The 21265-nt window shown below is 44.8% G+C and overlaps 1 protein-coding gene across 7 annotated transcripts in view; it reads left to right on the top strand.

The window, feature by feature from the left end:
• The window catches only part of TSC2 (TSC complex subunit 2), a 116274-nt gene that overhangs the window by 2431 nt on the left and 92578 nt on the right, over nucleotides 1–21265 (top strand). For 6 of the 7 annotated variants that reach the window (XM_085846043.1, XM_085846049.1, XM_085846058.1 and 3 more), the window contains 3 exons: nucleotides 12634–12777; nucleotides 18471–18557; nucleotides 18937–19047. In XM_085846043.1, coding sequence (XP_085702169.1) covers nucleotides 12643–12777; nucleotides 18471–18557; nucleotides 18937–19047 — 333 coding nt within the window. In that variant the 5' untranslated portion in view covers nucleotides 12634–12642. Of the gene's footprint in view, nucleotides 1–12633; nucleotides 12778–18470; nucleotides 18558–18936; nucleotides 19048–21265 lie in introns of those variants that run through there. The other variant, XM_085846100.1, reaches the window with a different exon arrangement.

Here is a 21265-nt window from a genome sequence, read left to right on the forward strand (position 1 = left end):
TTTCTGGCTGGATTTGCGATGGGGATTCGTTTACAAAATTTACACTCGATGCCGAAATGTTGGATGTCCAAGGTCGTATGGCAGTCTGAACCATAATGTGGCCATCATTTGTTCGTGGACGCTGGGGGAGGCTTGCCCATGGCGATCACTATGTGATTGCAGGTATTTAGTTGGAATTTCATTGCCGTTATTCATCGAAAGTCATAACATGAAAATCATGGATCATACGGCTGCACGGGCATACACATGACCAACCCTTCACTCCGTTATAACGTGTAGTCTGATGGGATTGTGCAGAGGCAGCACACTTGACTTGCCTTTAAGCTGTATTGTTGCATCACAAAGTGTGCAGTTTTGAGATGTGCATTAAGCTGGATGTCCTGCCAGCTCGCATGAGTTGGTGGATGTCATAGATGTTGCGGTGTCTTTTGTGAAGAGTAGGTTAATTATCGCCAGCACCCTGATCAATTTTAGAATTCCTACCCAAGTCACGATGAGCCTTACGTCGGGCCGAGCCAGACGGTTCGTCAAAGGCTTGGGCGAAAACTTTCCCCCGCTGACCCCACAAGAATGTCTGAAGAATTGGGGCCGTTCGTTGATACTTCAATGCATGTACTCACGAGGATAACTGTATTTTGCTTTGCGCTTCAGTCTCCGCATCGAGAAATATGTACATGGCGCACAAAAGCTGACATCAATTTGAAAGCATCCCAAAATCGTTTGGCCCTCAGATGTAAAGTAGCTTGATGTTGTTGGTTTGTGACCCGGGAAGTGACTGCACTTCACCCAGGCTAAATGGCTGCGTTTGTTTCATCCATCGTGCGTGCGTGCGTGCGTCAGTCACTACTAGGCCTCAATGGTATGCCTAACGTACCATGAGGGCCGGCGTTTGGCCAGACTGCACACGCTTTATGACAAAATCAATTTTGAACATTTTTCTGCACATCTCTGCATGCCCTGAAACTACAACGGTGGGCTGGAAAATGGAACCCAATAACAAGCCTCTTGCATCTGACGTGTGGGCTGAAATAAGCATTCAGCAGCTAGTGATGCTGAAGGAAAGGTGAGATTTGAAGGTCACCTTGGTAAGGGAACGTGATGCACGGACAATACAATGATCCTGAATGTCAAAACCAGAGTCGTAACACTGCAATTTGTCTGAGAAGCTTACATTGGCCGATTATGATGTCCGTCGCCATTGTATGACCCACTCTGGTGAAGTTGTCCTTGAGTGGACTAGTACTAATGTCTGTTTTCAAAAGTAATGAAATTTTGGGGAATATTCATGTGGGTGAAGGAAGTTCATGGTATTTCCTTCATTTCATCCATGTATGCATTCCAACCACCAGTTGTGAAATTTGTAAGCGGCAAGATGTTTGACCTCGTCAAATGGCAAAGTTCTCGTCTTCACGGACACATTTGTGGATTTGTGATTCACGAGATGGCAAGTTGGTGGTTATGGAGGTGGAATACATTTTCCCCCCGATTGTTGTAATCGGAAGCAGGCCCGTCAAGAAAGTAAACTTTCTCCAGTTTAATAAATTTGTTTGCTAGATGATTCGTGAGGTGCTGTTGGAAGAAATGGACTGCGAAAGTGTCGTGTTGCAGACTATACAAATTATTATTATTTTTTTTTTATGCGTTTATATTTTGGTTTTCGTTCCTTTGTTTAGCGCATTCGGTGTCGAAGAATCATTGATGTTTCTCATATGATTTCTCAGACTCCTGGCAGAGCTGGAACACACACACATCATGTAGACAGAGACGACATACAACTTAGGAGACCTCGGACAAACGGCCCAAGTTATTTCCCCTGGGTGCCGGCGGCGCTATTTAGTGACGGTGCGTTCCCACCGCAGTCAGTAGAGCAATTTTAGGAAGAAATCTCCCTCCGCAAGGGATGCCCATGCAGCCATGGGGGTTACCCGTGCTCTATCCTCTAATGTTGAACGTTGAGCGAGGAGGAAGCACTTCGGTTCGACTCTGCTCTGCGAATTTTGAGAAGCCTTTCTTCGTGCTTGCGTATTTGTCAGTTGAAAGCTTGGTATATCTCATCAAGATTTCCCAAGATCTCCTGCTTCTCGATGTTCTCATTACCTGGCTTCCTTACTGAAACGATGCATGTATATATGCTGATTTGGTCATCTTCATAAAACGGTGTGACAGTGGTCCCGGTTAACGTTTCTTTAATATTTAAATAGGCCTACCCTGTGCATGTGAAGGGGAAAGCGGGGTTAAGCAATTGGTTCACTTTGTCTGTATGTCTGTCTCTCTCTGTCATCAAATACATCACTTTTATGATTGAGGAACAACTTTAAAATCTTTAGTTTAGCAGTACCTTGGTTCTGAATTTGTCCCGATCGCACAGACACACAGAGGAGTGAGATAATGTTTTTACTCTGTCTGGCAATCAAACAAAATTGAAGATCATTCCGAACCGGAAACTTTCTGTTTTTAAGGATGACGTAAAGGACACAAACAACAAGCACGAATCACTAATGTAACGTATTAAATAAGTTGGTGTAAAAGACGCCGCATCAACAGTGGTAAACTTCCAAAAAACATTTTCTACAACCTTTAAAAGCTTTATTTCAATTGAATTATATACTTGAACACAAGAACACAAATCACCCCTTTGGCACTTTCAAAAACCCTAAACTGTTTAGCAGTACTTGAACAAAAAATGATGACTTTTTAGCTCGCCTGTTCGAAGAACAGAGAGCTATAGCGATACCGCCGGCGTGAGTGTCAGCGTGAGCATGAAAATGTTAAAGTTTTTGGTGCAAGTTATTTTTTTCCTTTCTAATGTTTTCATCTACCACACTATTTTTTAATACTCCCGATATATATATATATATATATATATATATATATATATATATATATATATATATATATATATATATATATATATATATATATATATATATATATATATATATATATATCGGGGCGTATAATGTGATACCTGTCGTCCGTCCGTCCGTTCCTGTCCGCACTCTAACTCCCAAAGTTTTCAACTTTCACGTTTCATATTTGGTACATAGGTACAGATGTGGAGACGGTGTGTCGTGACATACGTTCGTCATCTAAAGTGGTTGCCATGGCAACCAGGATGCTGTTTTCCATGTAGTAGCACAATTCTGTATATACCTTCTTGTTCGGGCGTATATTGTGCTCACTTGTGCTCTTGTTACTGATTAAAATATACAAATACATATATTGCTTTAAAATTATTTGGATCAGATTTCACTGCAATGCTTTATAAAAAAAATACTAATTTTTCGATTAGTCTTTTAAAAACGATTAATGTATAAACAGGCGAGCATTGGGTGGCTTTGACACCAACTCTGGTTTGTTTTTGTATACCTTGTCGGGGCTCATATGAGAGCTAACACACAACGCACAGCAAGGGGGGCATGTGACAAGATGGGCGGGAGTGGAAAGGACAAAACAGTGGAGAACAGAGACATGAGATCTGTGGAAGGGAGAGGGATGGGGCGGGGAACATGGGGAATACAAGATGTACATTACAGGGACTTTCATGAAGGAAAGCAGGGAATTTGAAGGAGGTGGGTTTGGGGTGGATTAACGGGGGTAGAAAAGATCGAGGATTTGGATGGGGGATGATAAGAGGTGGTGGTGAACAGCTGTTTTGAAGGCCTGGAGGGAAGAATGGGATTGAAGAGTGTGGGAGTTTATTTCAAAGGCGGAAAGAAAGATAAATGAAAGGGGCGAAGGTGAGCAGTGATTCGTGATTTTGGTAGTTTTACCAGAAGGGGGTTGTTGGTGGACCTTGAGCACCCTGCGGAAATATGGTGGAGACAAATCGCAGAGAGAGCAGGGGGGGAGACTGGAGAAGAGACGGTAGAAGACAGAAAGACCACTGACATGCCTGCAGTGAGAGTGTGAATGGCCCAAAGGGTTGACCTCAATGCAGGAGATGCCAATGATCCGAAATGCCTTGGTTTCCACTTTGTGAAGCCAAGAAAGGTGAGAGGCAGGAGTATCAGCCCAGAGGTGAGAGCAGTACTCCATCAGGCTTCAGACGAAAGTTTTGTATGTTGTTAGGAGCTCAGGTGGGCCGAGGAAGGACTTTGCATGACGGAGGATTCCCAGTCGGCAATTGGCTTTGGAGGCCAGATTGGAAATGTGGCTTTCCCAGGAAAGATTATGGCAGGTAGTGAGACCCAGAAGCTTGAAAGGAAGGACTTCTTCCAGAGGATTCTTGAGAAAGTAGATGGAGGGGGTTATCCAAACGGTTCTTTCAGAGAGAGTGAGAGTGTGAGATCATCTTGATTCTACATCATCTTGACCAATCAAATTTGTCGCTCGCAGATCCCACCCGTGCCATTTTTAGATCCTCGTGGAGGATCTCTAAGTCTTACTCACCTTGTTGTTCTTGTGGACTTTTTTGTTTCACAGCCTCCAGTTTTCATCGAAACTTCCTGAAACTTGGCGTATATATGTAAAAATACCCTGCGCAGACAGTAACCATCTCCGATTTTGAAAATTCCTCCTACAAAAGAAAGTTATGACGTCAAAATATCTCTGCTAATGGAAATCGCCTAAAAAATTATCTCAAACTAGGCAAGCTTTTTGAATTTTGTTTGCGGGAATCGAACAGGGCATCGACAGGAACAGGGCTGTACCTTTAGCAGAGATTAATTACCGCACATATGATGCATCACTATGATGTCATATCAATTTTTATGACGTCATTCCTCTTTTCTTTGACATTTTTTGTTTCACAATCCAGAGTTTTCATCGGATCTTCGTGAAACTTGCCATGTATATGCAGAAAGCCCACGCGCAGGCAGTAACCATCACCGATTTTGGAAATTCTTCGTAGAAAAAAAGTTGACGTCATAATATCGCCGCTAATGGAAATCGCCTATACCATTATCTCTGAAAACTAGGCAAGCTGTTTGAATTTTGTTTGTGGGAATCAAGCCGGGCATTAGCACAGATAATTTATCACAATGATGTCATATTAGTTTTTATGACGTCATCATTAAGAGGACGAGGATCTAAGCTTATTCGAGCTTGTTTTTCTCAAGTCTGCATTAGGTAAGGTGTTCTATGAACTTTGTAGTTGTTTTTAAAAAAAAATATATTAAAGCACCTACTTCAGTGTGGTGCTCTCGCCAATTTCCATCGTTATTTCTTTCAGATGAGCTGTATATCGATGCAGGGCAATTTTTCGTTCAAATGTAAACAAAGTAAGTGCATCCAAGTGATTCAGATGCAATTGATGGAAATGTAGCCGTCAGGAGTCCAAAGTTTTTATTTTTTATTTTTATTTTTATGGCTTTTGCTCGATTTGTTAGGGTTTTTTATGGCTTTTTTTTTTTAACAGCTTTTGCCAATAAAAATTGTATTTGCTGAGCTCGGGGGTTCTTCGTGTTCCATTTGCTGATGCCATACCTTAGTTTTTCATCACCTTGTAGTGAGTGCTTTGTGCCCAGTGCGATTGACTCTGTCGGGAAGGAGGAATTTGGCAGCATGTGTACAGCTGCCTCTTATCGCAGGAAGGTGCAAGTGGAAACCGAGAGCATGGGCGTTTCAAGTGAGTCTGATTAGCCGACAAACTGACAGGCCCACTAGGCATGTATATACCGTTATTTGGAGTTGGCTCGATCACTTTAATTGCCAAGTCTTTCACTTGTTTGACTTGCTGCTTCATTGTCTTGTTCAAAAGAGTCCAAACGATTTCGGTGTCAAAGTTTTCCCGGAAACATTCGGAGGCACAATGTGACAAGCCCGCTCATGTGCTCATGCCGGGCAGGCCGCACGGTGTGCCTTGGCAGATGCTCACCAGGAAAGCAATATTCCTGTGTTGGTGAGTGGCAGCGGCAGTGCTGTGGTTTCTCCTTGACATGGAAATCGATAACTTTGATGAAGACCAACTTTGGTGGCAATGAAATGTTGGAAGTCGAGGTTGGGATTCCACCAGGGATCAGTTTTATGTCCTCCACTGTTTGATGGGAAATTCGACGAAGAATGAAAGGTTGTGTTTCACACGCGAGACGTTGTACGCCGACGGCACGATTGAATGCTGAAAGTGAAAAAGAAGCAAAATCAAATTGTTTCAAAAATGGAAAAGTGCGATAGAGATGAAAGGTTTATGCATTAACGTTAATAAAACGAAGGTTGTGAACAGGGACAAAGGAAAGAAAGCCGACGATGGCCTTGTTCAATATGTAGAAAAGGAGTTTGAAGGAACTCCATACAATCGATTACACTGAACAACAAAATTTTTTTACTGGAGATGTGTAAAGTGATTTAGACTAATTTGGGTACGCTGATTTCAAAAATCATAACCGTTTTGCTGTATCACGTCAGGATTTTCAGTAACAGAAATATTCACATTGCCTAGAAGTCAGGATTTCAATGAAATTTACAAAAAATCATTTATTCATTTATTTCATCATGAATGCTTCAAAATTATAGAAATTACAGAAAAACTCCACTAGAATGTAATTAAAAATGCTTTAGGCATTTGGCTTTGCGTTTGTGCTGCTCTGTGTCAGTTTCACGATGCAGGAACCAGCAGAAATCGCCCATCATGTTCGGGTTGTGCCGCCCTTGGTAACGCGTCTCCATGAGTGAAATCTCTTGGTGGAATCGCTCGCCGTGCTCGTCCGAGACTGCTCCCAAGTTGTCAGGGAAGAAGTTCAGGTGCTGGTGTAGGAAATGGATTTTCAGGGACATCCTGGAGCCAAGTTTCCTGAAGGACTCCAGCAGCTGCTGCACTATTTCTTCATAGTTGTCCGCGCGCTCGTTCCCCAAGAAGTTGTCCGTCACAGCTTTGAAGCTCCTCCACGCTGCCAGCTCTTTGGGGTTTAGAGTTGTCGGAAAAGTTTCGTCCTTCATAATCTGTCGGATTTGCGGTCCAACAAAGACACCAGCCTTGATCTTGGCCTCCGACAAGGTGTTGCCAAACTTTTCCTTGAGGAAAAAACCCACGCCCATTCAGATCCATTGCCCATACAAAACTTTTCATCAAGCCGAGCTTTATGTGGAGTGGTGGAAGGAAAACCTTGGCTGGGTCGACAAGGGCGACATGCTTCACGTTGTGTCGACCAGGTACATGCTCTTTTTGCTCTTCCCAATCTTTCTTCGTCCAGTGATTCTTGTCGTCTCTGCTATCCCAGAGACAAAGGAAGCACATGTATTTCGTGTAGCCTGACTGCAGCCCTAACAACAGCGCCACCACTTTCAAGTCTCCGCAGATGTGCCAGTTGAAGTCATTGTACTTGATGGAATCAAGCAGCTGCCGCATAGTCTCATAGGTCTCTGTCATGCCGAACGCATGAGCCAGTGGGACTGATGGTTTCTCGTTGCCATTGTGGAGCAAAACAGCCTTCAAGCTGTTCTTCCCCGAGTCGATGAAGAGGCGCCAGTCTGCAGGATCGTGATCACACCCAAGTTCTTTCAACAGACCGTTGATGTCACTGCAGAATGTCATCGTGTCTTCCATCTCAAAGAACTCAGCCATGTCTCTGTGACGTGCTCTGAACAAGGATATCTTGGTGTTAGGTTCAAGTAGATTCCACTGCTGCAGCCTTGATCCAAGCAGCTCTGCCTTCGCCTTTGACAGCGAGAGATCTCTTACAAGATCATTTAAGTCTCCCTGGTTCAGAAGGTGTGATTCTTGAGTGTCGGGTACAAAAGGTTCATCATCACCATCCTCTTCACCACTGCTTACAGCTATGTTCTGATCAGCTGGAGGTGTTGGAACGGGGTTCTCGTCATCATGAGGCACAGGTTTACGAGCAGAGACGCAGTCAGCGTACTTGATGTGACCTTTATTCTTCTTGTTGAAGCCGGCGATGCTTGTGCAGCAGAAATAACAATCATCATGATGATTCTGCGGCTCACGCCATATCATGGGCACCGCAAATGGCATGCTCGCGCGCTTGCCCACCAACCACTGAGTCAAGGTTGTGTGACAGCTTGTGCAGCAGATGTGTGGTGCCCAGCTCTGTTCTTGGTCCCCCACCTTACACCCGAAGTAGTGAAGTAGGCGGCCTTCATTTTCACTGCTGTAGATATACTTCGCTGTTGATCTTTTTTGGTATACCGACCACAGACATAACAGAAGTTGTCAGGATGATTGGTACAGGAACGCCTACTCATCTTTATCTGAAAGAAAGAAATATAACACAAGTTAACAACAATTGTACGAAATAGACATGTTAAAGACATATGTAAATTTCATTGAAATCCTGACTTCTCGGCAATGTGAATATTTCTGTTACTGAAAATCCTGACGTGATACAGCAAAACGGTTATGATTTTTGAAATCAGCGTACCCAAATTAGTCTTAATCACTTTACACATCTCCAGTAAAAAAAAATTTTTTGAAATTTGTTGTTCAGTGTTATCGATGGTGTCACAAGAGGTTTCAGTGGTATCGGAATTTGGTGATGAAGTTGAGATTTTATTATGTAAATAAAGTATCAATAATTTAAATTAAAAGGTTGTTGTTGTTGTTGTTGTTGTTGTTGTTGTTGTTGTTGTTGTTGTTGTTGTTGTTGTTTCCTCGGTCCTTCGTTAATCGAAAAGACCAGCTGGACTTGAGTATACCCCCAGCGTCCACCGGATGCTCCGCAAGATGTTCAAGAGGTGTTTTTGTTGGAACAGAGGGGGGCAGATAGTCATAATATTTGGTGTGAATAGATAGAGGGGACATGTTGGGTTTAGTGTGGGTTGGGGCCTATGTTGGTATTGCATAAGGGAAGGATGGTGTCGGATGGAATCTCATTTCATGACCAAGTGTTGCTTCAGAAGAGTGAATTTGAGGGACGATATTCTGCTGTATAGACTGTGATGATAGTTGTGAATGTGATGGCGCGTGGAGGTGTTTTGGAGGGGAGGAGGTATAGTATTGAGGATATTAGAGTAGTAGTGAGAAGTTTGCATTTCATATGTCTTTGGGATGGAGGAAGGGTGGTTATAGAGTGATGTGGGTGAGAGAGATGCTGAGGATGGGTGGTCGAGTGACATAGGTGAGAGGTATGTTGAGGATGGGTGGTCACGGAGTGTACATGGGTCAGAGAGATCTTGAGGATGGGTGGTCATGGAGTGTACATGGGTGAGAGAGATGTTGAGGTTGGGTGGTCGAGTGACATGGGTGAGAGGTATGTTGAGGATGGGTGTTCATAGAGTGACTCGGGTGAGAGGTATGTTGAGGATGAGTGGTCGAGTGACATGGGTGAGAGGTATGTTGAGGATGAGTGGTCGAGTGACATGGGTGAGAGGTATGTTGAGGATGAGTGGTCGAGTGACATGGGTGAGAGGTATGTTGAGGATGGGTGGTCATGGAGGTACATGGGTGAGAGAGATGTTGAGGATGGGTGGTCATGGAGTGTACATGGGTGAGAGAGATGTTGAGGTTGGGTGGTCATAGACTGACGTGGGTGAGAGGGATGTTGAGGATGGGTGGTCGAGTGTACATGGGTGAGAGGGATGTTGAGGATGGGTGGTTGAGTGACATGGGTGAGAGGTATGTTGAGGATGGGTGTTCATAGAGTGACTCGGGTGAGAGGTATGTTGAGGATGGGTGGTCGAGTGACATGGGTGAGAGGTATGTTGAGGATGAGTGGTCGAGTGACATGGGTGAGAGGTATGTTGAGGATGGGTGGTCATGGAGGTACATGGGTGAGAGAGATGTTGAGGATGGGAGGTCATGGAGTGTACATGGGTGAGAGAGATGTTGCGGTTGGGTGATCATAGACTGACGTGGGTGAGAGGGATGTTGAGGATGGGTGGTCGAGTGTACATGGGTGAGAGGGATGTTGAGGATGGGTGGTCGAGTGACATGGGTGAGAGGTATGTTGAGGATGGGTGTTCATAGAGTGACTCGGGTGAGAGGTATGTTGAGGATGGGTGGTCGAGTGACATGGGTGAGAGGTATGTTGAGGATGAGTGGTCGAGTGACATGGGTGAGAGGTATGTTGAGGATGGGTGTTCATAGAGTGACTCGGGTGAGAGGTATGTTGAGGATGGGTGGTCATGGAGGTACATGGGTGAGAGAGATGTTGAGGTTGGGTGGTCATAGAATGACGTGGGTGAGAGGGATGTTGAGCTGCAGAGGTGATGAGTTGAGTGCCATTCATATTTAGATGGAATACAATTGGGAGTACAGTGGAGTACTTTTGTTTCAACGCGTAAGTGGGTTATGTTTGTCGATCTTGTTTACCTGTTGCTGTCCTGAGTGCTTTGTTTTGTGTATATGTTGAAGTTTTTGTATATTATGGCCTGAAGGAGTGGTTGTTCATTTCAATCTGCTATAATAATTGATGGAAGTCCAAATGAACTCTTTATAGGTTCATCGTGATTATTTGTGTTGTCCAAAGATTGTATTACGAGTGCTTTTAGTTTGTTGAGTTTGCAGTTGGCCTTGGCAGTGAGTTGACCTGTGTGTTGTGTAAGAGTCACCTGGGTATCCAAGTTGATGCCAAGGAATGTTGGGTGTATGTCCAGAAGAAGTTGTTTGTTGAAAAGGTTAACGGTTGGACGTGCACTGGATTCATGTCTGTCTGTCGGTTGAGGAGGGTTACAGATGATTTTGGTGGAGATGCCATCATGCGGTTCAGTGTGAACCAGTTTTCAAGATTGTAGAGATATTTGTCGAGGGTGTTTGTAGTTTGGATATAATTGGAATGTTGGGAGGCAATGGTTAGATCATCTGCACATATGATGGAAGTCGTGAGTCGGTTTGAGCGGTGGGAAGGTCATGGAGGAATCCATTGAAGATTGAGGGTGATAGTTCAGAGCCCTGTGCGGTGCCGTTAGAAGGAAGAGACGGGTTGGTAATTGGTGATTTGACCTTGACGACCGGACAGAAAGTTTGCGAACCATTTGTTATTGTTGGTATGCATGTTGGTGTTGAGGATTTTTTTTTCGATGAGAATATGGTGGGGTACGATGTCATATTTGTGTGCATTGCCACGACGACAGTTCTCAGTGGGGATTATTACCTCCGCCACCGAAGGTCAAGGAGGTTATTTTTTCACCCGTTTGTTGGGTCGCCGAAATAGGTGACCCTTATTGTCAGTAATTCTGTCTGTGTGTTTGGATGTTTGTTCGTTTGTCATCAGCATAATTGGTAGTAAACGTGGGCGGATTTTGACCAAACTCGGGTGGTAGGTACATCTTATGACCTCGTGCTTTGGAAATTGTGATGGTTGCTAGGGACGCTTTGGTTCCCTAGCAACAACCGAAAAACCTTCAAAATCGGTACCATTCACGCAAAATCAATTCCGAAAGCCATTATCCCACGTAGGGTTATGAAATTTGGCATGAATGATCTACAGGTGATGCTATACCAAATATATTCCGTTTTTTGTGATATATGGAATAGTTTACCCACAGCGCCCCTGACAATTAGGGTATGCGCGGAAATTGAAGGCCCCCTAGCGACCAGGTGAGTGCATCGATACGAATGAAACTTTGCAGGTTCATGGTACTCAATGAGTACTACAACTTTGCCTCAGGACATATTGACTGATTTCGCTTCGGTCAGGGGTCAAAGGTCAATTAGTGCAAAAATCGATAATATGCGAGAGCTGGAGGTGCCTACGCGCCAAATGCTACTCCTCCGAGGGTTATGGTGGGATGCTCATGAACATTCACACTAATCATCTGGAATACATTGTGCACAAACAATCGAGCCGGATTTTCGATTTAGATCTTTGTTCACCCACAGCACCCCCTCGAACTTTGGGGATTTCCGATTCCAAACCGCATTTTCGGTACTTTTCATTCAAATGGACACCGAGTAGTTATCAGTAGATGGACCTGGATGAGATTTGATATGCATAATCTTAAGATGATTCCCTATCCGCGATATGACATCCATTTTTCTCTATATCTTATAGTTTCCATGCTCGGCGACCCATCGCCGCCAACCGGCTTGTCTGTCTGTTTGTGTATGGGATATCTCAAAACGTTATGGACGGATCCGGATAAAATTTTGTGGACAGGTTCGGTGTGTGACAAGGACAAACTGATTAGATTTGCGTGAAGATCCGGATCTGGATCCGACAACTAGAATTTTTAAAATGATTCTTCACTATTGAGGGATATGGCCAAAAACGATATATAGCACGATATGTCAAAAAATTGGTGGGCAGGTTGGATGCGTGACGAGGAAGAATTGATTCAATTTTGGTGAAGATCAGAATCCGGATTTGGAGACGATAATTATTTCATTTTTGAAGTGATTCTTCACCATCGAGAGATCGGGCCAATCATAATATAGTACTGTATAGCATGATATTTCAAAAATGTAATGGGCCTGATATGTTCTCGTGGATCAGGCATTACGTGGTAGAGGTATGCGCTCTACCGAGTGCCCCTCTAGGTTTTTTTTTTTTGTTGAAGCCATCGAGAATGTGTCTCGTTCTTTATGAGGAATACGCCATCCACCCGACCTCATTGTCATGCTCCCACCATCCATTTGTCATTTCGAGAACACTTTCTTTTTTTTACTTTATTTTATTTTTTGCAAATCATTTGTTACAAGACCGATGAGTCTTGCAAGTCATTTTTTATTTATTTTTTTTAATCCGGTATTTTCTATCTAACTTGACCACCAGTTGTTCTGTTACTTGTCTCAATCAGCCTGCTGAAATGTCCAAGCACATAGGGAAGGACTCCTTCAAAGATAAAATGAAGCATCTCTTTGGCCTGGGCCTTTCTCACAATCTGAAGGAGCAACCGGAGCTCAAGACAACGGAGTTTATCATCACGGCGGAGAGACTCAAGGTGCGACCCTGGTCCGACCTAAATTGCCATCGAACTGTCCGCATGTACAATGTCGGTGTTCGGTATTTCGTGAATATATTTGATAAGTGATTGCCTTGGGATTTGTGATACCTGAGCAAATTCTAAATTCCTAAAATGGTTTTAGTGTTGGGGTCGAACACTTTACCTTGCCTTTGAACAACTCGATATCATGGACCACAATGGTAGGTTTATTTAATTGGCTGACAGGATGGCTTCAAGGGTACGCACACTCTAATCTAAGCTGTCTAGCCTGGGTTTGAATTCCGACCTTGCTATAAACTGTCGTCCTGGTGTTTCACAGGCAGGGTGATTCCTCAATGCGTGTGCCGTCCATCGGATAGACTTAAAGCGGGCGTCCCATCTGCCATCATCAGTTTATGGACGTTAAAGATCCCCCGGTGTCCTTCGCGAAGAGTAGGCGAGCTTTCGCCGGCACCATGGCCAAATTCCAAATCCTTGCCCGAACCAAGCAGAGGGCATTGCATCAGCGGCACAGCCATGCCCTCAGCCAACGATGCTGCCTCGCAGCCTTGTACTGCATGCAAATGAAGAAGAAGAAGAAGAAGAAGATTTATTTGATGAGCGTTCAGTTACGACATTGCATCATTGAGTACGACATCTTTTGGATAGGATCTTCAGCCGTCTGTCACATCTGCCAGCATAGGCTTTGTGTGTCTTGAAGATCCACTAATTTTTGTTTTTTGTAAAAAAAAAAACAAACAAAATCGTATAGACTTGAGTATCCGTGCGCACACGCACACGCACGCACGCGCACACACACACACACACACACGACGTGACTACAACCGATTTTGTCCGGAATGTTCGGGACCAAATGTGTTCTGGTTAATGGATAAATAAATAAATTCTAGGGTGTGTTCCATGAGCAAGCCGTGGCGGTGGTACTCCTGGTTATTTGCAAGAGGTTGTTTAAGCTCCTACGCCTGACCAAAATGAGCACTTTTTGTGCGTTGGTTTGCATATTCTGTTGTTGTGATTTGTATCTCTAAAGGTTGCCGTTGCGTTCATAGCAGATTACCGAGTACTTGTATTAGTTTATGGGACGAGGCAGAGTGAGGCATACTGTGTTTGGAGCTCCAAGTCGAGCATTTAAGTCAGTTGAGGCCTTGGGGATATGGTGGGGAAAAATGGTAAAAATAGAGAGCAAAGGAGAAGGGAAGAGGTCTGTTAAATGCTCAAGTCAGCCGTATCGGGGATCGAGGAAGCGGAAGGTATTCGTTGTCGGAGGTGATGAAATAGCCCACTCGAGGATAGTTATTACTCGATTGAAAGAGCGGATAGATACTTTACAAACTCTTCACATTCTGCTAATTACTGCAGAGAAAATTTGGTTACGGTTGTGGAGTGAGGTTGCTGAGGACATTGGCAGTGGTATAGGTGTAGCAAGTGCAGGCAGCGGTGAGGGTGCAGCCAGTCCAGGCGGTGGTGTGGGTGCAGTGAGTGCTGGCGGTTGTGAGGGTGCAACGAGTGCAGGCAGTGGTGAGGGTGCAGCGAGTCCAGGCGGTGGTGAGGGTGCAGCGAGTTCAGGTGGTGGTGTGGGTGCAGATAGTGCGGCGGTGGTGAGGGTGCAACAAATTCATGCAGTGGTGAGGGTGCAGGGAGTGCAGGCAGTGGTGAGGGTGCAGGGAGTGCAGGCAGTGGTGAGGGTGCAGGGAGTGCAGGCAGTGGTGAGGGTGCAGGGAGTGCAGGCAGTGGTGAAGGTGCAGCGAGTGCAGGCAGTGGTGAAGGTGCAGCGAGTGCAGGCAGTGGTGAAGGTGCAGCGAGTGCAGGCAGTGGTGAAGGTGCAGCGAGTGCAGGCAGTGGTGAAGGTGCAGCGAGTGCAGGCAGTGGTGAGGGTACAGCGAGTGCAGGCAGTGGTGAGGGTACAGCGAGTGCAGGCAGTGGTGAGGGAACAGAGAGTGCAGGCAGTGGTGAGGGAACAGAGAGTGCAGGCAGTGGTGAGGGTACAGCGAGTGCAGGCAGTGGTGAGGGTGCAGCGAGTGCATCCAAACTCTCTTCCTATGGTATCAGAGGCAATCTCCACTCATGGCTCGCAGACTTCCTCTCCTGTCGCAATCAACGTGTTGCCCTAAATGGAGTTCTTTCATCCCCTCTTCCTGTCCAGGCTGGAGTTCCTCAAGGAAGCGTTCTGGTCCCTGTTCTTTTTCTGGTTTTCATCAATGATCTCTCCGACTCTCTGGAAAATCCTCTATATCTCTTTGCTGATGACTCCACCCTCTGCCGTCCCATCGGTCATCCCTCAGACCGGTAAGCCACAGCTTCTTCGCTCTCTGCAGATCTGGGTAAAATCACAAACTGGTCCAACACGTGGTACATGTCTTTCAACCCAGACAAATCTCACACTCACCATGTCTTTCTGAAAGGACCGTTTGGATTAACCCCTCCATCGACTTTCTCAACAATTCTCTGGAAGAAGTCCTTTTTTTCAAGCTTCTGGGTCTCACTATCTGCTATGATCTTTTCTGGGAAAACCACATTTCCAACCTTGCCTCCAAAGCCAGTCGCCGACTGGGAATCCTCGGCATCGTGCAAAATCCACCTGAGCTCCTGACCACATACAAAGCTTTTGTCCGCAGCCTGATTGAGTATTGCTCTCCCCTCTGTGCTGGTGCTCCTGCCTCTCACTTTTCTCAGCTTCACGCAGCGGAAACCAAGGCATTTTGGAACATTGGTGTCTCTCGCAATGAGGGTTAGTCTTTGGGCCTCTCACTCTCTCACTGCAGGCAAGTCGCTGGTTTTTCTGTCTTCTTCTGTATATTCTCTGGTCTCGCCCCCGCCTCCCCTGATTTGTCTGCGATATGCCCCCCCCCTGTATTTCCGCAGGGCGCTCAAGGTCCGGCAACAACCCCCCTATGGTAAAACTACGTAAATCATGAATCACTGCTCACCTTCACTCTTCCATTCCTCTTTTTTCCCGCCTTTGGAATAAACTCCCTCACTCTGTTCAATCCCATTCTTCCCTCCAGGCCTTCAAAACAGCTGTTCACCACCACCTCTTATCATCCCCGATCCAAATCCTCGATCTTTTCTACCCCCGTTAATCCACCCCAAACCCACCTCCTTCAAATTCCCTGCTTTCCTTCCTGAAAGTCCCTGTCGTGTCCATCTTGTATACCCCATGTTCCCCGCCCCATCCCTCTCCCTTCCACATATCTCCTCGTATATCTTCCCCAATGTTTTGTTCTCCCCTCTCCCACCCCTCTTGTCTCATGCCCCCCCCCTTGTTGTGCATTGTGTGTTCGCTCTCATACGAGCCTCGTCAATGTATACGAAAAAAATAATAAAAATTTTAAAGAAGATGCAGAAGGCATTTAAGAGGTATAAAATAACAGGACCGGAGGATTGGAGAGTCGCAAATGTAACACCATTATTTAACAAAGGATCCAGAGAAGAATTGGGAAACTATAAACCTGTTAGTTTGACTTCAGTTGTGGGGAAGGTGTTGTAGACATTAATTAAGGACCAGATGAGGAACCATTTAAACAAATACAAACTAATAAAAGTTAGTTCCTGTTTAACAAATCTTTTAGAGTTGCATGAAGCAGTTTTTGATTGGGTGGATGAGGGAAAGGCAGTGGACATAGTATATGTAGACTTTAAGAAAGCATTTGATTAGGGACCACATCGGAGGTTGTTCGCCAAGCTGCGAGCTTGTGGAGTGGCTGGTCAGGTAGCTTATTGGATTGCAAACTGGCTTCGTAATAGGAAGTAAAGAGTGGCTGTAAGTGGGAGGATGTAAGTAGTGGGGTACCTCAGGGATCAGTACTCGGACCATTACTCTTCATTATTTACATCAATTGTTTGGATAATGGGGTGAAGAGTAATCTTTCCAAATTTGCAGATGACACAAAGCTTGGAGGTAAGGTGGTGAGCAGATACAGGAAATTATTGATACTTGCATAGAGTGGGCAAAAGATTGGCAGATGGAATTTAACCTGAACAAGTGTAAGGTGTTGGGGATGGGAAAGAACAATGAAAATAGAGATTACAGGAAGCAAGGGGTAATTTTAGTGCGTTTGCACAGGAGAAGGATCTGGGGGTGGTAAAGTAAAGAAGAGGAGAGTTAATGTGGTAGTTAGGCAGGAGTTATTTTTACTCCGAGTAGTTAATATTATTTTGTGTGTAACCTGTGGCTGCTGGTTGCATCATTGCTGGGAGTGTGGCTGTTGCGCTAATATAGTTCCCCCTGTTTCCAGTAGACGACTCGTATTGCCGACTTTGGAAGGTTACAGGCTGAGCCAACCCACCCTGTGCTATTTAACGTCATAACAGGGGCTCAAACTCAAGACCCTAAGATCTTATGCCAGCCACCTGAACCGTGACGCCAACACCAGGCTGAGAGAGCAGTTGATGCATGGAATGGTCTCCCTGGAAAGGTTGCAGCAATGACTGCGATGAGTCTTTGTGGGTCGGTCTTCACCAGCTTTGTACAGTGAGATGGTGAAATGTTTGCCCATTGTTAACGTGAAAATTGCTCTCGTTCTGCCAAGTATGATGGGGATCGTCGATGGAGTCTTCAAGTCTCGCCAAAAATGCTCTCTTGGTTTCAAGTCAGGACTTTGACTGGGCCACTCAAGAACATTTATTTTCTTCATGTTCAGCCGCTCCAGTGTCGGTTTAGTTTTGTGCTTCAGATCATCGTCCTGCTGAAATGTGAATCTCCGACCCAGTTTCAGATTCATGGCTGACTCGAGCAGGTTTTCATCGAGGATTCTCCTGAACTTTGTGCCGTCCATTGTCTCTTCTATCCTGACAAACTTGTCAGTCCCTGCTGATGTAAACAGCCCCATAACATGATGCTGCCACCACCATGCTTAGCAGTAGGGATGGTGTTGACTGGGTGATGTCGTGTTAGACTTGTGCCAGATGTAACTCTTTGAATTTAGACCAAAAATTTCAATTTTTGTCTCGTCTGACCACAAAACGCTTCTCCACCTGCCTGCAGTATCATCAAGATGCTTTTTCGCAAACTCAAATACAAGCTTTTAGATGTGTCTTTTTCAGTTATGGCTCCTTTCTTGCCCACCTGTCCATGGAGGCCAGTTTTGTGAAGGGAATGCGATATTGTTGATTGATGAACACTAACCCTAACCCGAACCCACTCTCCATCCCCCCCTGCCCCCATCCCTCCATCATCGTGCCTCCCCACAGCCCCACAACGGCTATCGATAAAAACCTCAAGCCAACAAGTAGAATATGAATTCGTATTGTTTCAAACTATATACTATGTGCACAAATTTTGTCGGTGTCGCTTTGCTTTCGTCACGCGTGCGAACGGCTACATAATGATGTGCACCAAGGCCTGTGCTTTTTTTGCGATGGAAACACGCTCAGAAAAGCAAGTCTGGCTGCCCAGTCCTCCTCGTAAGGTTGCACGTCTTGGCAGAGCACCGCAACTTGGTGAAAACGACGGATTGCACGTGATGAGATGCGATCAGCAAGCTTTGTGTTCGTGCCGCAGTTTACCTGTTTAGGAGAAACAGCGTTTACCATTTGCTTCATTGTGTTAATTCGGACCGATTTGGACTGACTTTTTTTTTTGTGTCGGGTTGTCCTTTTTAATTTTCGGAAAGTAACGCTGTGCACGTAACCTCAACCGAGATATTTTGATCATTTTGACCTTAACTATTGTCTGTCTCTCGACTCCGCAGGAAATGAACGCTGAGAATGCTCTGAACGTCAGGATGAAGGCGATGAAAGAAGTTTCTGATCTTGTGAAAACGAAACGGCTGGAAGAGGTGAGATTCTTGCGAGATGAAGAATTGAGAAGAAGACGACCAACAAACAGATGCATTTCAAAATGGAATCGTCTTCGTCAATATATCGATGGTTTTGACCTAATTCAAATTTGGTCGCTCAACTTTCAAGCTTTTGGAGGGAAAACATTGTTGCGCATGTTGGCATGTGATCGAAAATCTCCACGCTTCATTCGTAGCTTTTTTTTGTTTGTTTTTTTTTGTTTGTTCAAAAGCAATTAACAGGTGTTATTGTGAAGCCAGCTGCCTTAAGGTAAGCCGTCATCATGACACACAGACTTCGGGTGCAGCTAATCGTTGATCTCGCATTGCAAGCCATGCGAAAGCTCGGTCTCGTGTGACGTGTGTGCCCTCTTGGCAGCATGCCGTCGAGGCCGTGTGGGATGCCGTCGCCGACTTGCTGTGTGCAGAACAGCCTGTGGATGCTCGACATATGGTGCTTGCTCTCCTGCGGTGTATTATACAGGGACAGGTAAATAGTGACGTTCTGAATTGTTGACATTGTTGCAATTTTCATTCTTACTGCTAATTATATCATAACTGCTGTGATCGGAAATAATGTCTCGCCGAATCAGTGACGCGGGATTGTACTCGAAGCTGTCGTGTAGCTTGGAATACGTGGATAACATTTCGCTGAAAAAAAATATACTGCACAACTCTCAAGCTACACTGGAATTTGATTTTTATTTTGCCCTGTATATTGGGCTCATGAAGAGCACAACGACAGAGGATGTAAAGGGCCATGGGGGATATGGGAAGCGTATTCGACAAATTAAGTTGCAAGAGTAGGATAAATTTTTGGCGGACAAAATGTTTTTAAAAATTTTTTAATATGCAGAGTCAAAGGTCGTAGAGGAGCTGGAATACAGGATGTACCAGGACATCAAATCACGAAAAGAACGGTGGAAATGGGGTGTGGAGGAGTAACGCATCAAGGGTAGGGTCGGGGTCTGTGCAAAATAGAGCGAGACTTGGAGGAATGAAGGATGTGGGGAAGATTTGGGAGCAAGGGGGAAGAATACACAGGGGGTGAAAAAGCTGGATACAGCCACAAACTTTCGATCACAGAAGTGGAAGGGAAAACTGCGGAAGGAGCAGAGATTGAACACAAATAAATAAATAAATAAATAAGAAAGGTGTCGCACTTGGCACGTGATACAGTAATTGCGGAATTCCAAGAAATAAATTGGAAAAAAAAGTTGCCATGGAAACAGTACTTTGGCAATTTTGAGAATTTGACCTATCAAGTGTTTTACATGGCTGATTGTTATACATCACAAATTTGATTGGTCAATTTTATAACTGGAGTTTACGTGTTTCAGATGGCCTTGACCTTTGACCTCCTTGACCACATTTTACACGCGTACACTACACGTCCGTACAAATAAGCTGTGTGCGTTTCAATTTGACATCCTGAACACTCTTTTGAGATGTGATAACAATATAAGCCCAAAACGTCCCATTTGATTATAATGGGGTTCAATTGTTGTCATGGAAACCGTTGATGTGTCAAAACGTTCTGACTTTTGGTGAACCAATTCAGTGCCTCCAATATGCAAACCATGTTCGAATTTCAAGTCGATCAGATGAAAATTGAGGATTCTGTGACTTTTGACCTATTGACCTCAAAAACGATAGCTTTCTAGCTTTTGACTCGCTCTAGCAGTTGGTTTAGTGAAGCCTGGTGTTGGCTTGGTTGTTCGGGTCACGAGCTTTGGATTTTAGGGTCTGGAGTTCGAGCTCCTGTTCCATTGAATTAACACCAGGTGGGGTTGGCTCGGCCTCATCCTTCCGAGGTCGGCGAAATGAGCACCAGTGTACAAGTAATATGGGCATTGCATCAGTGGCACAACTACAGAACTTGATATCAAACGGGGTCATTGATCTTAGGGGGGTGGGTGGGTTGCCTGTGAACACAACAGCACCCCACCATGGTGGTGGTGGTGCTTTGCTCTCTGCAGTCAGTCGGGCATGTTTTTTTCGGGAAACAAAATCTCCCCCCCCACAAGGTATGCTGACCCGCAGGATTTGTTCGTGCATTATCCTCTAAATACTGAACCCTGAGTGAGGAAGCAGCACCTTTTTACCTTCGCATTCTGTGAAAGGTTATGTTTTGGTCGGCGTGTATTTATTTATTTGTAATCTTGTGATTCGTATAACTCAAAAAGTATTAAACCGAATTGCATGAAATTTGGTGGGATGATTGGTTATTAGCCAGGAAGCATTCGATTAGATTTTGGGATCGTTCAGGTCAAAGGTCAAGGTCAAGGTCACGAAAAGGTCAAAATCGTCTTTTTATGATAACACGGTCAATTTTTATTCAATGTGCATGCAACTAACGCCAAAATGTTCAGAATTCAACGCCTCATCTTGCGATATGCAATATGACACAATGACGCCCATACTCTTGTTACCGGTTAGGGGTCAAAGGTCAGGGGGGTCACGCCCTTGAAAAATATGCGGTTTTTGGCATAACTCAATCAATTCTTATTCGATTTGCATGAAACCAGCATCAAACGAGATTATCTTCTCTTGTTGAAACGTTGTATTCACCGAGCTTGCGAGTGAAGACTCGCCAAAACGACGTGAGTTGATTGTTGTTTAGCCCCCGAAAGTCGGGGGGGGGGTCATGACATTATAGATATGTGGTTTGTGTCATAAGACCATTCATATGAAACCAGTTCCCCACA

Source organism: Eptatretus burgeri, chromosome 1 (assembly GCF_056783735.1).
Source record: "Eptatretus burgeri isolate ZD-2024b chromosome 1, Ebu_testis_v1, whole genome shotgun sequence".
Lineage (NCBI taxonomy): Eukaryota > Metazoa > Chordata > Myxini > Myxiniformes > Myxinidae > Eptatretus > Eptatretus burgeri.